This window comes from Lipotes vexillifer, unplaced genomic scaffold, assembly GCF_000442215.2.
Source record: "Lipotes vexillifer unplaced genomic scaffold, Lipotes_vexillifer_v1.1 scaffold397, whole genome shotgun sequence".
Classification (NCBI taxonomy): domain Eukaryota; kingdom Metazoa; phylum Chordata; class Mammalia; order Artiodactyla; family Lipotidae; genus Lipotes; species Lipotes vexillifer.
Window position 1 is genome coordinate 3,661,422 of NW_006772681.1, and position 16,949 is coordinate 3,678,370.

At 38.1% G+C, this 16,949-nt stretch overlaps 1 protein-coding gene across 2 annotated transcripts in view; it reads left to right on the forward strand.

Moving 5' to 3' along the window:
- Positions 1 to 16,949, forward strand: part of TRPC4AP (transient receptor potential cation channel subfamily C member 4 associated protein) — a 77,453-nt gene that overhangs the window by 33,908 nt on the left and 26,596 nt on the right. For both annotated transcript variants that reach the window (XM_007447784.1, XM_007447785.1), the window contains exons 6-7: positions 1,995 to 2,123; positions 10,632 to 10,839. In XM_007447784.1, the coding sequence (XP_007447846.1) occupies positions 1,995 to 2,123; positions 10,632 to 10,839 (337 nt within the window). The remainder of the gene's footprint in view (positions 1 to 1,994; positions 2,124 to 10,631; positions 10,840 to 16,949) is intronic.

The window sequence follows — 16,949 nt, forward strand, 5'->3', positions numbered from 1 at the left end:
GGGCCTCTCACCGGCGTGGCCTCTCCCACTGCGGAGCATAGGCTCCGGACGCGCAGGCTCAGCGGCCATGGCTCACGGGCCCAGCCGCTCCACGGCATGTGGGATCCTCCCGGACCAGGGCATAAACCCGCGTCCCCTGCATCGGCAGGCGGACTCTCAACCACCGCGCCACCAGGGAAGCCTCAGGATTGATATCTTAAGATAAAAATCAGCATCCACAAAAACCTTGACAACATAAATGATAGGCTGTTTGAATAAAAAGAATTGAAAAGGGATAATGTAAAGCTTTGGACATAACTCTAAATAAACAAATAAGAAATTAATACTGAGGGCTTCCCTGGTGGCGCAGTGGTTGAGAGTCCGCCTGCCGATGCAGGGGATATGGGTTCGTGCCCCGGTCCGGGAAGATCCCACATGCCACGGAGCGGCTGCGCCCGTGAGCCATGGCCGCTGAGCCTGCGCGTCCAGAGCCTGTGCTCCGCAATGGGAGAGGCCACGCCGGTGAGAGGCCCGCATACCGAAAAAAAAAAAAAAAATTAATGCTGAGGTCCTGAGCAAGGGAGATATGTCTTAGGGACATACAAATGAAAAATAGTTTAGGGGCCTAAACTGTCAGTAAGTTCAAAAGGATTCAGCAAAAACTATTGTCACCAAAAAGGCTAATGCAATCTTAGTGTAATAAACCTGCACTTTTAGTCACTGATTAGGCTATATATGGTATTTTGTGTTTGCTTCTGTGTATCACATTTAAAAAAGTATAAGAATGTATTATACCAGTCTCTCAAGAATATTAGAGTATAATATAAAAATACTCCAAAAACAAGTGAAATAACCCATCACCCCACCATACTTAGGTTATTTTCAATTTCCTTGTAGCCACGTTTTTTAGAAAGTAAGAAAAGAAGTAGGAAGAAATAGGTGAAGTTAATTTTAATGATGTATTTTATTTAGCACGGTATATCAAGAATGTTATTCCAACATGTCATCAGTATAAGTAATTAATGAGGTATAATTCCTTTTTTTTGTATTAAGTTTTCAAAATCCAGTGTGTTTTTTACTCTCAGAGCACATCTCAGTTCAGAGTAGCCACGTTTCAAGTGCTCAATAGCCACATGTAGCTAGTGGCACAGGTAAGCACAGACAGACCCGTGAGATAAAAATAAACTAATTGTTCAGGTAGTGCACAATTATTCTTGTAACTAAGACCAGTAAGAAATTGTTCTTATAAAAAAAAGATGATCTATGTGTGATGTAATGACTCCATCATTGTCAGCTTCCATGTAGTTAATAGTCTTATGAGGCAGTCTTAATGAGGCTGTTCGTTAATAATGACACCTAATGTTAATAATATTCCAGCAAAACACAGTTCAGTTAAAAAAAGGAAGGAAGGGAAAGGAAAGAAAGGGAAGGAAGGAAAGGGAAAGAAAGAAAGAAAGAAAAGGAAAGAAAAGGAAAAGGAAACCAAAGAAAGAAGAAACAAAAACGTAAAGAACATAGGATGATATGGCCCAACTTTGTGCTGATCTGGCTTAAATCCAGGTTAGATGGGAACCTAGGGCTTTTAGAGTTGCAAACTCCAGTGCCTCCAAGGATCAGGCAGAAAACAAGAAACGTTTGAAGTTGCCTGTTTTGGAGTGGGGACTTGTGCAAATTGTGACTAACTGGAGTAAGCGTATCCTATCTGAAGACTTAAAGTCAAAATTTAAAAGGTATTGCTGGCCAAATAAAACTTGGCCTACTGGCTGCTGGCTTGTAGCTCTTGATTTAGGTACTAGGTTAAAAACCTATGATGGATATTATTTAAAAACTCCTCCCCAGAAAAATACATTTGTACACAGTGTTTTATATATAGTTTTAGGGAATTAAGGGCTCAGCTAACAGTTCCTGATGTAGCGTGGAATTGCTTTTCCAGTGTCCGGAATGGATATTTCGCCCTTCATGTTTTATTTTGGGGTTATAACCTATTCTGCTTTTTCTCTTCTCCCTTGCGATAGACGGAAGGGGTTACAAAGCGTTTGGCAGAAAAGAATGACTTTGTGATCTTCCTGTTTACACTGATGACGAGTAAGAAGACATTCTTACAGACAGCAACCCTCATTGAAGATATTTTGGGTGTTAAAAAGGTGAGCTGTATCCTCTGGCAGGTGAATGACCAGGTGGAGGAGAGTGCCTCAGTTGGATTCTCTAACGTGAATAATGTAAAGAACTCTTTTAAAGAAAAACTCTGCCATACTCCTAGTGTTAAAATTATTTTTCTGTGTTACTCAAGTATATTCACTAGGTTATGCTACTTATACTAATAGGTCTTAAATGATTATAAAACCTAAACAAATAGATTGAAATCAAACTAATTATAAAACTCAAAAGCTCAGATTGACTTTGTGAATTTAATGTGTTAGCTAATGTTACTTTGCTGAAATCAAATTGTCCCTCAGTTGTTTCGGTGCAGGATCTTTTTAGCATAGCTCTAGTGCTGTATGCTGTATAATAACTCCATTCTCCTACCACTTTTCTATATTTGAACTGTTGTGAAGCTTTCTTGTGATGATGTTTGACTTTCACTTATTACGTTCACCTCTATTTTTTCTCATGAGTTTTCAACAGTTAAAGTTTAATTGACACCAACATAGGAAATAACAAATACGAGCACTGAAATCCTGCCAGTTGGTCATAAGATGGACATTCAAATGATCCAGAATATGCTTTAAAAAAAAAAAAAAAAGAACTATGATTGAAGTGAAAGCACTAAATTAAATATTTGTCATCGAGTATTCACAGACCGCGCCCCCCCCCCCCCCCCCGGTCAAAAAGGCCATCTGAAAAAAGTCCCCCCCCCCCCCCAAACATCTATAGGCATGTTAGAGAATCACTATATTAGATTTTTGGTGTAATGCTTGTTAGGACCTGGCTTACTTCCCCAAGTCCTTGTCCCATGCCTCCACGTCGGTTGCAGGTTTGCAGATTTCTTCCTTGTACTACGGAGGAGGTAGGAGCAGCCTCTTAGATTTTCTGTTGTGGTGAAAAGAGTACCCATGTGCATTGTGGTGACCCCAGCTTTCATTTCTGTGTTTCTACTGCACTTTCCCCAGGCTCTGCTTGTTATTGCCCAGGCAGAAGATGCACAAGTGACCCATTGTCTGTAGGAATACATTGGAGATGTGTGCAGGTCCCAGACGGACCCTTTGTGCCCTTTGATGAAAAGGCTTTGTTATTTTTCCAATAATTGTATGCACCAGTATGTGAGAAGGGGCTTCCAGGGCGGAAACTCCAGACTCCCTGGCAGTCTTAGCATAAGACTCTAGGGTTCCTCCTTCATAACTTTTCCTGCTTGTCCCTCATGCCCTCTTCCTCCCTCTCATACCTTTCTGTGTTGCCTTTTAAAAATAGTGATGAGTTCTGCTAGACATTACGGGTACCTTAGTGCAGTTTGAAAGGGGAATAGACACCATAAGAAAGTGGGAACACAAGCCACAAACTGGGAAAAGATATTTGCAACCCATGCAACTAACAAAAGATTGGTATTCAGAATTTATGATGGGTAATTCTCTGGTGTTCCAGTGGTTGAGACTCTGGGCTTCCACGGCAGGGAGCATGGGTTCGATGCTTGGTCAGGGAACTAAGATCCCGCATGTAGTGTGGCACGGCCGACAAACAAACAAAAACAACAACCACAATAACCCCCAAAACAACAACAGAACTTATCATGAATTCTTGTGAATCAGCAAGGAAACGACAAATGGCCCAGTAGAAAAATGGGCAATGATAGGAGCAAGCGTTTTACAGAGGAGAAACAAATGATCCATAAAAAGAAGATGCTTAACTTCACTGATAATCTGGAAAATGCAAATAAGACCACAGTGAGAGAGCTCGAGAATGTGTATCACTGGAAACACTTACATTACTGCTGATACCTTTTTATATCAGCAGAATATATCTATTTTGTTTTCTAGTTGAACGTGGGCATACCGTGTGACCCAGCACCTAAGGAAGCACTGACCTGAGGGCCGAGGCATCAGTATTGTGGCCTGGGTAACCTGTAACCTATGCCCAGGCACACTCGTGGGGAAGCTCAATTCCAGAACAGTGATTCTTAGAAATAAAAACACTAAATTGAAGCCAGGAGGGTGTGAAATGAATTCAGTGGATCTACCAGCTAAATAGAAAAGATCAGAATGTATTGTGTAAGGGTATTGTTTAAGTTTTTGTTTCATATTTATACACATACATTCACCTGTGTATATTTACTGTGTTGTGATGGAAACCTTACTTTTTATTCTTGGACATTGTCAGAATGGTTTGGAAGCCACTGCCTCAGAAAAACACATAAGAAAGGTTATAGCATTATTGGTTAAGGCAAAAAACTGAAACCAGGTCTCTGATCCATCAACAGGAAAATGGATAAATGTCCTCTATTCACACAATGGGATATTATACAATGACTGTTGCTATAGGCAACAACATAGCTAAGTCATAGAAATTATTTTTTATTTTTTTATTTTTTGTGGTACGCAGGCTTCTCACTGTTGTGGCCTCTCCCGTTGCGGAGCACAGGCTCTGGACGCGCAGGCTCAGCAGCCATGACTCACGGGTGCAGCTGCTCCGCGGCATGTGGGATCTTCCCGGACCGGGGCACGGACCCGTGTCCCCTGCATCAGCAGGCGGACTCTCAACCACTGCGCCACCAGGGAAGCCCCATAGAAATTATTGATAGAAGTCAGTTGCAGAAGATTGTATATAGTATATCTTTTTTTAAAATAGATCTTTATTGGAGTATAATTGCTTCATAATACTGTGTTAGTTTCTGCTGTACACCAAAGTGAATCAGCCGTATACATACATATGTCCCCATATCCCCTCCCTCTTGCGTCTCCCTCCCATCCTCCCTATCCCACCCTCTAGGTCATCGCAAAGCACCAAGCTGATCTCCCTGTGCTATGCTGCTGCTTCCCACTAGCTAATTACTTTACATTCGGTAGTGTATATATGTCGATGCTACTCTCACTTTGCCCCAGCTTCCCCCTCCCACCCCATGTCCTCAAGTCCATTCTCTATGCCTACATCTTTATTCCTGCCCTGCAACTACGTTCATCAGTACCTTTTTTTTTTTTAAAGATTCGTTAGCATACGATATTTGTTTTTCTCTTTCTAACTTACTTCACTCTATATGACAGACTCTAGGTCCATCCACCCCACTACAAATAACTCAATTTTGTTTCCTTTTATGGATGAGTAATATTCAGTTGTATATATGTGCCACATCTTCTTTATCCATTCATCTGTCGATGGACATTTAGCTTGGTTCCATGTCTTGGCTATTGTAAATAGTGCTGCAGTGAACATTGTGGTACGTGTCTCTTTTTGAATTATGGTTTTCTCAGGGTATATACCCAGTAGTGGGATTGCTGGGTCATATGGTAGTTCTATTTTTAGTTTTTTAAGGAACCTCCATACTGTTTTCCATAGTGGTTGTATCAATTTACATTCCCACCAGTAGTGCAGGAGGGTTCCCTTTTCACCACACCCTTTCCAGCATTTATTGTTTCTAGATTTTTTGATAATGACCATTCTGTCTGGCATGAGATGATACCTCACTGTAGTTTTGATTTGCATTTCTCTAATAATTAGTGATGTTGAGCATCTTTTCATGTGCCTTTTGGCCATCTATATGTCTTCCTTGGTGAAATGTCTATTTAGGTCTTCCACCCATTTTTTAATTCTGCCCATTTTTTAATAATTTAAAATTGCAAATATTTTCTCCCATTCTGAGGGTTGTCTTTTTGTCTTGTTTATGGTTTCCTTTTCTGTGCAAAAGCTTTTAAGTTTAATTAAGTCCCATTTGTTTATTTTTGTTTTTATTCCCATTACTCTAGGAGGTGGGTCAAAAAAGATCTTGCTGTGGTTTATGTCAAAGAGTGTTTTTCCTATGTTTTCCTCAAAGAGTTTTATAGTGTCTGGTCTTACATTTAAGTCTTTAATCCATTTGGAGTTTATTTTTGTATATGGTGTTAGGGAGTGTTTGAATTTCTTTCTTTTACATGTAGTGGTCCAGTTTTCCCAGCACCATTTATTGAAGGGGCTGTCTTTTCTCCATTGTTTGTTCTTGCTTCCTTGGTCGTAAATTAGGTGACCATAGGTGTGTGGGTTTATCTCTGGGCATTCTATCCTGTACCATTGATCTGTATTTCTGTTTCTGTGCCAGTACCATACTGTCTTGATTACTGTAGCTTTGTGGCATAGTTTGAAGTCAGGGCCCCTGATTCCTCCAACTCTGTTTTTCTTTCTCAAGAATGCTTTGGCTATTTGGGGTCTCTTGTTTTTCCATATGAATTGTAAAATTTTTTGTTCTAATCCTGTGAAGAATGCCATTGGTAGTTTGATAGGGATTGCATTGAATCTGTAGATTGCTTTGGGTAGTATAGTCATTTTCACAGTATTGATTCTTCCAATCCAAGAACAGTAGTATATTTCTCCATCTGTTTATGTCATCTTTGATTTCTTTCATCAGTGTTTTATAGTTTTCTGAGTACAAGTCTTTCTCCTCCTTAGGAAGGTTTATTCCTAGGCATTTTATTCTTTTTATTGCAATGGTAAATGGGAGTGTTTCCTTAATTTCTCTTTCTGATTTTTCATTGTTGGTGTCTAGGAATGCTGGAGATTTCTGTGCATTAATTTTGTATCCTTCAGCCTTGCCAGATTCATTGATTAGTTCTAGTAGTTTTCTGGTGGTATCTTTAGGATTTTCTGTGGATAGTGTCATGTCATCTGCAAACAGTGACAGCTTTACTTCTTTTCCAATTTGTATTCCTTTTATTTCTTTTTCTTCTCTGATTGCCATGGCTAGGACTTCCAAAACTATGTTGAATAATAGTGGTGAGAGTGGACATCCTTGTCTTGTTCCTGATCTTAGTGGAAATGCTTTCAGTTTTTCACCATTGAGTATGATGCTTGCTGTGGGTTTGTCATATATGGCTTTTATTATGTTGAGGTAGGTTCCCTCTATGCCCATTTCCTGGAGAGTTTTTATCATAAATGGGTGTTGAATTTTGTCAAAAACTTTTTCTGCATCTATTGAGTTGATCATATGGTTTTTATTCTTCAATTTGTTAATATGGTGTATCACATTGATTGATTTGCGTGTGTTAAAGAATCCTTGCATCCCTGGGATAAATCCCACTTGATCATGGTGTATGATCCTTTTAATGTGCTGTTGGATTCTGTTTGCTAGTATTTTGTTCAGGTCTATAATTTTCTTTTTTTGTGATGTCTTTTTCTGGTTTTGGTATCAGGATGATGGTGGCTTCATAGAATGAATTTGGGAGTGTTTTTCCCTCTGCAATTTTTTGGAAGTATTTGAGAAGGATCAGTGTTAGCTCTTCTCTAAATAATTGATAGTATTCGCCTGTGAAGCCATCTGGTCCTGGACTTCTGTTTGTTGGAAGATTTTTAATTATGGTTTCAATTTCATTACTTGTCATAGGTCTGTTTATATTTTCTAATTCTTCCTGGTTCAGTCTTGGAAAATTTTACCTTTCCAAAAATTTGTCCATTTCTATGTGGTTGTCCATTTTATTAGCATATAGTTGTTTGTAGTAGTCTCTTATAATCCTTTGTATTTCTGCAGTGTCAGTTGTGATTTCTCCTTTTTCATTTCTAATTTTATTGATTTGCATCCTCTCCCTTTTTTTCTTAATGAATCTGGCTAAGGGTTTATCAATTTTGTTTATCTTCTTAAAAAAACAGCTTTTTTTTTTGACTGGTCTAAATACATAAATTTATTTTCCCCCTTACCTTCCTTTCTTTGGGAAAAGGAAACATTACAGTGTCTACTCAGAGAGGAAGGAGAACAGCAGAACAGATGAAGGGGGACTGAACTTACTGACTTTTCTACCCGCTTCTATTCTCTCTCAGCCTGTATGTTGTCCTTACAGGTGAGTGAGAGATGTTAGGATTTCAGCATGCTGCTCCTTAACTGGAATGGGGCAAGAAATGCTCCAGCTGTTTTAATCAGTGACATTTATTAACACGTTTCAAGTGGCCAAAGTGTGCAGCCAGTACAATACCCAAAGCAATTAGATCATTCCTTTTTAAGACCAAGAAACTTTCTCTTGGTTTGATCTACTCTTGGTTTGATCTACTCCAAAATACCAAATACATAGATTTTGGAATAAACTCAAATAAATTGTAATTTACTTTCACCCAAAATTACACATCCTCTACCTAAGGACAAAGTCACTGCTCCTCTAAAGATACTGAGGGGAAGGGGAGTAGCTCAAATGAGCCTGTAATTTAAAATCACAACCAGAGAAGAAACACTTCAAGTACAATGGGGACATTCCATTGAAGAGCCACATTCATCTGGAATGTTTGCTTTGAAAACAACTCTTCTGGGGAATAAAGAACCAGCTTTTAGTTTTATTGATCTTTGCTATTGTTTTATTCCTTTCTATTTCATTTATTTCTGCTCTGGTCTTTATGATTTCTTTCCTTCTACTGACTCCAGGTTTTCTTTGTTCTTCTTTCTCTAGTTGTTTTAAGTGTAGGGTTAGATTGTTTATTTGAGGTTTTTCTTGTTTCTTGAGGTGAGATTGAATTGCTGTAAACTTCCCTCTTAGAACTGCTTTTGCTGCGTCCCATAGGTTTTGGGTCGTCGTGTTTTCATTGTCATTTGTTTTTATGTATTTTTTAAATTTCTTCTTTGATTTCTTCAGTGATCTCTTGGTTATTTAGTAGCGCACTGTGTTTAGCCTCCATGTGTATAGTATATCATTTTTGCAAAGCTCAAAAATAGGCAAACTCAAATCATACAAAACTTTTTTTTAATGAAAAAGCAATAATAAACAAAATTCAGGATAGTGGCTACCTCTGGCCGAGAGAAAGGGAGGTGTGATAGGAAAGGCACACATAGCTATTCACTTTGTTATGCTTTATAACATATGTTGTATCAAGTATTAAATAAAAATTAAAATATAACACAAAGAAGTGGGCCTGGAGGGTGGGGGGGACCTGGTTTGCAACCCATACACTAAGTTGGACAGGGCTAAAGGAACAGATGAGCTGGAAGTCCCAGTTTCCAATAATAACAATAGCTAACATTTGTGTACTGGGAAGGCAAAGGTGGAAAAAGCTGCTCCCAAATAACCCCTCCACAGCCAACCAGAAATAGGAGTGAGATTCACAAGGGCGTCTAGGAATCATTCATTGGTTCAGTACACATTTACTGAGACCTACGCTACCAGGTTCTATGCACTGAGGCTCTGGAGAGGAGGTAAGATACACTCCTGACTCAAGGCAGTGTCAGTTTATTTGGGAAATTAGATGCAGGAACAGATAATTACAAGATCATGTTATATGTGCAGTGATAGAGAAATACCCAATCCAGTGGAAGTTAAGTACATTAGTGGGATGAAGGGTAGCAGGTATTATCTGAAGAATGTAAAGATGTTTCAGAAGGAGAGAAGATCATGTGATGTACAACATTTGTGGATATTAAGGAAGAAAGAAAATGAGAATATAACCAAATAACAAAAAGCATTTCAAAAATTCAGTACTCATTCATGATAAAAGCTAGGAATAGAAAGAAAATTCCTTAACTTTGTATTGGATATCTATTAAAACTTACAGCAAACATCAAACTAAACCTGAAACTAAGGAAAAAGAGGAGAAGGTCTGCTATCACTTACTCTAGATAATTGGTTACATGGGCATGCACACAAGGAGACACCTATAGGAATGTTCATTGCAACACTGTTTAATAGTGAAAAGTTATAGTCCACCTAAACATACACATATTTAAAAAGGAGAATGACTGAATAAATTGTGAATTAAAACAATGAGAAATGATTGAAGTAGACTTACTTGTATCAGTGTAGTTGCATCTCATTGCTGACCGTGAAATTTCATTTCACACTGTGCATGCAGAACAAAACCATGTATTTTTGTTTTATTTTTTATTGAGGTATAATTGATTTACAGTATTATATTAGTTTCAGGTATACAACATAGTGATTCAAAATTTTTATAGATTATATTCCATTTAAAGTTATAAAATATTGGCTGTGTTCCCTGTGCTCTACAATATATCCTTGTAGCTTATTTATTTTATACATAGTAGTTTGTGAACAATACCATATATTTTTTGTGGAAATATTTGTAAGTGTGAAAACGTGTAGAAATAATAAACAGAGTTCAAAATAATGGTTACATCTTGGGGGGGAATGAAGTGAATGCAACTAGGTAGGGATACACAAGGACCTTCAGCTGTATTTGAAATATTTTATCTTGAAAACATCTATGGCAATTTCTGATTGATAAAACTTGAGTGGTAGGCGTTTTTTTTTAGGCAAAATGGGGCATATGAGCAAAGGTGGAGAGTAAGAATAGTGGTCCTCAAAGGGTTTAATCCTCAAACCAATCCTATGAGGTAGATTAGATTAGTCCCATTTGACAGAAGAGCAGACAAAGACTTAGGTTCCATGACTTACCTAGGGTTGCGCAGCTGCAAATTGTGGAGCTGGGGTTTGAACCTAAGTGGTCTAGCTACCAAGCCCCATTCTTAGGGGAATGTAAAAGAGCAGCACATTCAATCTCAAATGAACTGAGCATGGGGATTGTTTTATTTGTGTCTTTTGTAGGAAATGATCCGACTAGATGAAGTCCCCAATCTGAGTTCCTTAGTATCCAATTTCGATCAGCAGCAGCTTGCTAATTTCTGCCGGATTCTGGCTGTCACCATTTCAGAGATGGATACAGGGAATGATGACAAGCATACGCTTCTGGCCAAAAATGCTCAGCAGAAGAAGAGCTTGAGCTTGGGGCCTTCTGCAGCTGAAATCAACCAAGGTAAAGTCTCTAAGTTGTCAGAATTTTGACATTGTAGTTCTGAGGTCCCTTCCTAAATCATCTAGCTCTTTCAGTATTTCTAGAGATTTGATCCATGTGAGGGCTCCTTGGGTCCACTTAGAGTATGTAAAATTTATATCTATGTGTCTCTTCATTATTTTGGGGGACCAAGTCCATATCTGTCAGACTTTTTAATAGGTCCAGAACCTCAAAAAAGTTAAGAACCATGATTTATCAGAATTAAAATTGCATATGTTTTCTTCCACTGAGCCTTCCTTTATCCTATATGATAAATATAGATACAGATATATGAGATAGATATATGGAATATATATAGAGAGAGGGAGAGAGAGAGAGATACAGTCATACATCAGAGATACTGGGAGTTAGGTACCACTATCTGTGACACTGCAATAAAGCACATATTGCAATGGAGTCACACAAACTTTTTGGTTTCCCAGTGCATATAAAAATTATGGTTACACTATATCGTAGTCTATTATGTGCAATAGCATTACATCTAAAAAAAGTACATACTTTAATTAAAAAATACTTCATTGCTTAAAGAGCTACCTATCATCTGAGCCTTCAGAGAGTCATAAATAATCTCTTTGCCTCCATGTTGATGGCTGCTGACTTATAAGGGTGGTGATTGCTGAAGCTTGGGTGGCTGCGGCGATGTCTTAAAATAAGACAGCAGTGAAGTCTGCCACATTCATTGACTCCTGCTTTCATGAACGATTTCTCTGTAGCAGGCAATGCTGTTTGATAGCATTTTACCCACAGTAGAACTTCCTTCAAAATTAGTCAGTCTTCTCAAACCCTGCTGCTGTTTTATCAGCTAAGTTTATATAATATTCTAAATGCTTTGTCGTTTCAACCTTTTTTTATTGAAGTATAGTTGATTTACAATGTTGTGTTAGTTTCTGCTCTCCAGCAGAGTGATTCAGTTATTTATATGTATACATTCTTTTTTATAGTCTTTTCCATTATGATTTATCACAGGATGTTGAATATAGTTCCCTGTGCTATACAGTAGGAGCTTGTTGTTTATCCATTCCATATATAATAGTTTGCAACTGCTAATCCCCAACTCCCAAACCATCCCTCTCCCACCGGCCCTCCCCCTTGACTGTTGATTGCATCAACAGTCTTCCCAGCATCTTTGCCAGGAGTAGATTCTATCTCAAGAAGCCCTTTCTTTGTTCATCCATACTCTTCATCTGTTAAAGTTTTATCATAAGATTGCATCAATTCAGTCCCATCTTCAAGCTCCACTTCTAATTCTGTTTCTCTTCCTGTTTCCACCATATCTGCAGTTACTTCCTCCACTGAAGTCTTGAACCCCTCAAAGTCATCCATGAGGGTTGGAATGAACTTTTTCCAAATTCCTGTTAATGTTGATACTTTGACCTCTTCCCATGAATCATGAATGTCCCTTATGGCATCTAGAACAGTGAATCCTTTCCAGAAGGTCCTTGTAGGGTTTTTACCCCCATCCTCCTTTCTTGTGACTTTGGGGGAGTTCTCATTTTACTAAATCATAAAATATACATTTTTAAAAACATGAATTTTATTATAACTAAATTATACCTCAAACCTAGTTTAAGCATGTGCATACACCTACACTGACAAAAGCTAACGTTTGTTAAGCTCCTGTGTGTGGCAAACATTGAGCTGCTTTACCTAGGAGTGATTTTGTTTAATCCTCCAAGCAGCCCTGTGAAATAGAGATTAGCATCCCCATTGCACAGCTTGGGAAACTGAGGGTCATACAGTTTCAGTAATGGATACCTGTGTGTGCTGAGGTACTAAGTAACTTTCATCTTTTAGTTTCCCATTTAGGGAATCTATTCTGGCAGGTTAGTTTTATCCTGTTGGTATCGATTACCTTCATGGACCTGTTTGTAAGCTGACAAGTAAAACCACCATTACCCATCATCCTTGGGGAATGAGGTATTCTAGTCAGTTGGGTTTTTAATTAGCTGAGGGTTAACCCCAAGCCTAGTTTTCATTGATTTGGGGGATTGAAAAAAGGAAGGCTTTATAAAATGTCAAGGTTCACTTTCATACCTGTGTGGCTAACCCATGAGATTATCTACATGTGATGTCAGCTTATAGCTTTTGGGATAAAACTTTATTAAATGTTGTATTTTAGCACATGTTATTGTACAGGGTCTAGTTCTTCCTGACTCTCTGACCATAATTCCTATCTCCTTGTCCCCCCACCTCACACACATTTTTCTCCAGTCAAATGCCCTAGGAAGGCCAAGGTGAACATAATTAAATTACAAGTGGATGAGAAAGATCTTAGTCCTTAGTGTTGTCTATCTTTAATTGAACTCCAGTACTGAATACTTTTATTTTTTTATTCCTTTAATTAATTTTTATTGGAGTATAGTTGATTTACAGTGTTGTGTTAGTTTCTGCTGTACAGCAAAGTGAATCAGTTATACATATATCCACTTTTTTTTTTTAAATTCTTTTCCCATAAAGGTCATTACAGAGTATTGAGTAGAGTTCCCTGTACTATACAGTAGTAGGTTCTTATTAGTTATCTATTTTATATATACTAGTGTGTATATGTCAATCCCAAGCTCCCAATTTATCCCTCCCCCCCCATCCCCTTGGTAACCATAAGTTTATTTTCTACATCTGTGACTCTGTTTTGTAAATAAGTTCACTTGTACCATTTTTTTTAGATTCCACATGTAAGCGATATCATATGATATTTGTTTTTCTCTGTCTGACTTACTTCACTCAGTATGACAATCTCTAGGTCCATCTATGTCACTGCCAGTGGCATTATTTCATTCTTTTGTGTGGCTGAGTAATACTCCACTGTATATATGTACCACATCTTCTTTATCCATCCATCCATTGATGGACATGTAGGTTGCTTCCATGTCCTAGCTGTTGTAAATAGTCCTACAATGAACATTGGGGTGCATGTGTCTTTTCAAATTATGGTTTTCTCTGAATATATGCCCAGGAGTGGGATTGCTCTATTTTTAGTTTTTTAAGGAGATAGAGGTATGTGTAATAATCAGCTTTGGCTGTCATAACAGGATAGCACAGACTGGGTGGCTTAAGCAGCAGAAATTAGTTTCTCACAGTTTTGGAGGCTAGAGGTCCAAGATTAAAGTGCCATCAGCAGTGGTTTTTTGTGAGGCCTCTCTTCCTGGCTTGCAGATGGCCACCTTCTCACCGTGTCCTCATGTGGCCTTTTCTCTGTACATGCACAAAGAGAGCTCTGGTGTCTCTTCCTCCTTTGTAAGGACACCAATTCCTGTCAGATTAGGGCCCCAGTCTTACGACCTTATATAATTACCTCCCTAAAGGCTCTGTCTCCAGATATAGTCATATTGTGGATTAAGGCTTCAACATATGAATCTCAGGGGGGACACAATTCAATCCATTTTAGTATGGAAAGCTGAAGTGTGTAGGATGTTGCCGAAAAGTTTTTGTTTTGTTTTTAATAAACTGCAGCTGTGAAACAGTTTTCTTGGCCAGCAAAATGATGTCTTATGCTATCTTCCTGGAGCTTAGATAATAAAAATGTTAGAGAACTTTTTAGGGTTCTCAGAAAGTACCAGTTATCTCTTATCTTGATTCAGATATGAACAAATGGATCCATCTGCAGGGAAAAAAATCACTCAAAATGTTAGTCAGATGTAGATGAAGCCACAGGCCTGGTAATTATCAATTTATAGGTGACACCAAGCTGATTTACACAGCATATGAGCTAATTCAGAATCATCTCAGAGAGCTGGAAAGCAGAGCCTAAACTGCAACAGGAAAATTTACAGGAGTGTTTGGGAAATACTAATGTTTTAACAAATAAGAGGAGAGAAGAGGTCTGCTTTTGCAGAAATTATTGGAAGTTTTGCGTGTTTTAGCTGTCAGCCTGTTTAACGTTAACCAACAGTGCATGTGGTAGCTACTGATAAAGCTGTGAGAAGTACAAAGACCGTACGATGCTGGGGTGCCAGTCCCCTGAGATTGTGTATAAGTTGGTGAATATAATGGGCCAGTGAGTTTTTCCTGGGGAGAGAATCCAAAACTTATCATCAGCTTTTCAAGAGATGAGTGACTAACAAAAGCTCAGGAATCTCTGGGGTGGAAGTCAGTCTCAGAACCCTGAATACTGGGTAGGTTACATCTGAAGGTCTGTGTTTAGTGTGCAGGGTGTGAAGACTAGGTCTTAGGAACTGCCCTGTGAGGAACAGTTAGAGAAACTGGAGCTATTTACCTGGAGAAACAAGGTGTGACTAAAAATCCATCTTTTTGAAATTTTTCAAAATTAGAAATTTTTAGAAATCCAAACTCTTCATTTATGTAGTTTATTTTTTGGGGAAAAATTATAGTTTTTGTTTGTTTTAAATTCACAAACTACAGAGGAACAGCAGGTGTATGGTAGAAAGTTTGTTCCCATCCCAGTGGTGACCTATTAGCAGTTTCTCATTTGTCCCTCCAGGGATACTCTGTACGTGACCAGTTACGGGGGTGGAGGAGGGAAGAAGAGAAGACTGGCTCCTTTCTGTTTGTACTGATGGTGATGTAAAATAAGCACCATTCTGCCCCAGGCTCTTTTCACTTAACTTTATCTTGCAAAGCATCCGTTCCAGTACATACAGAATTATCTGATTCCTTTTTACAACTGGATAGTATTCTAGTATATGGGTGTAGCATAATTTATTTAACCAGTCCCCTGTTGATGGAAATTTGGTTTACCTCAAGTCTTTTTTCCTACAAATAACAGCCTTATGTATGGAGTTTAATGTGCTGGATATTTGCCTTTTAAACTCTGATAGATATTCACAGATTTACCTTCCATAGAAATTACTAGTTCATCTTTCCACCCTGTATACCCTTCCCAGTACAGGGCCTTTTTCAACTTCTTGATATTTGTCAAACTTGATAAGGAAAAAAATGGTATCTCAAAAAAAAAATCTATCTCAGTATATATTTTTTAAATTGAGGTAAAAGTCACATTAAAAAAATTAACCATTTAATTCAGTGGTTTATAGTACATGTACAATTTGTGCAGCCACCATCTAGTTCCAAAACATTTTCATCACCCCAAAAGGAAACCCTGTACACATTCAGCAGTTATTCTTCATTACCCCCAACCCCTGGCAACCATCTGCTTTCTGTTGGTGGATTTATCTATTCTGGGTATTTCATATAAATGAAATTTTTAAAATGTGATCTTTTGTATCACATATCATACCTCTTTCACTTACCGTGATGTTTTTGAGGTTCATCAGTGCTGTTGCATGTCAGTATTTCATTCTTTTTTATGGCTGAATAATATTCTTTGTGTGTACATACCAGTTTGTGAAACACTGATGGACTTCTGGGTTATTTCCACCTTTTGACTGTTGTGAATAGTGCTGCTCTGAACACATGCATACACAGGTATTTGAGCCCCTGTTTTCACTTCTTTTGGGTGTGAACTTAGGATGGAATTGCTAGGTCATATGGTAATTCTATATTTAACTTTTTGAGGAAAAGTTAATTTCAGTGTAGTTGGTTTCTTTTTTTTAAGATTGTTTTGATTTGGACCATTTTTAAAGTCTTTATTGAACTTGTTACAATATTGCTTCTGTATTATGTTTTGGTTTTTTGGCCATGAGGCATGTCGGATCCCAACTCCCCGACCAGGGATTGAACCCACAGCCCCTGCATTGGAAGGCATAGTCCCAACCACTGGACCACCAGGGAGGTCCCTCAGTGTAGTTTAATTCATCTTTTTTTATTAATGCAGTCACACATTATTTTATAGTCACTCACTAATTTATAGAGAATGGAGAGGGGGCTAAGATGATTTGCCAAGCTCTGTGCTGGGACTAAATTCATATGACTTCATGTAATCCTCCTAACTACTTTGTTTTTATTTATTTTATTTTTAAAGAATTTTCTTTAATGTTGTATTCTTTTAAGGTTTACTTTAAAATTTTTTATTATGGGAAACTTCACACATGTAAAAGCAGAGACATATATATGACAGTGTAATGATCCCCATTTACCTACTACCTACCTTCAACAGTTATCAACTGATGGCCTGTCTTTTTTTTTTTTTTTTTTTTTTTTTTTTTTTTTTTTTT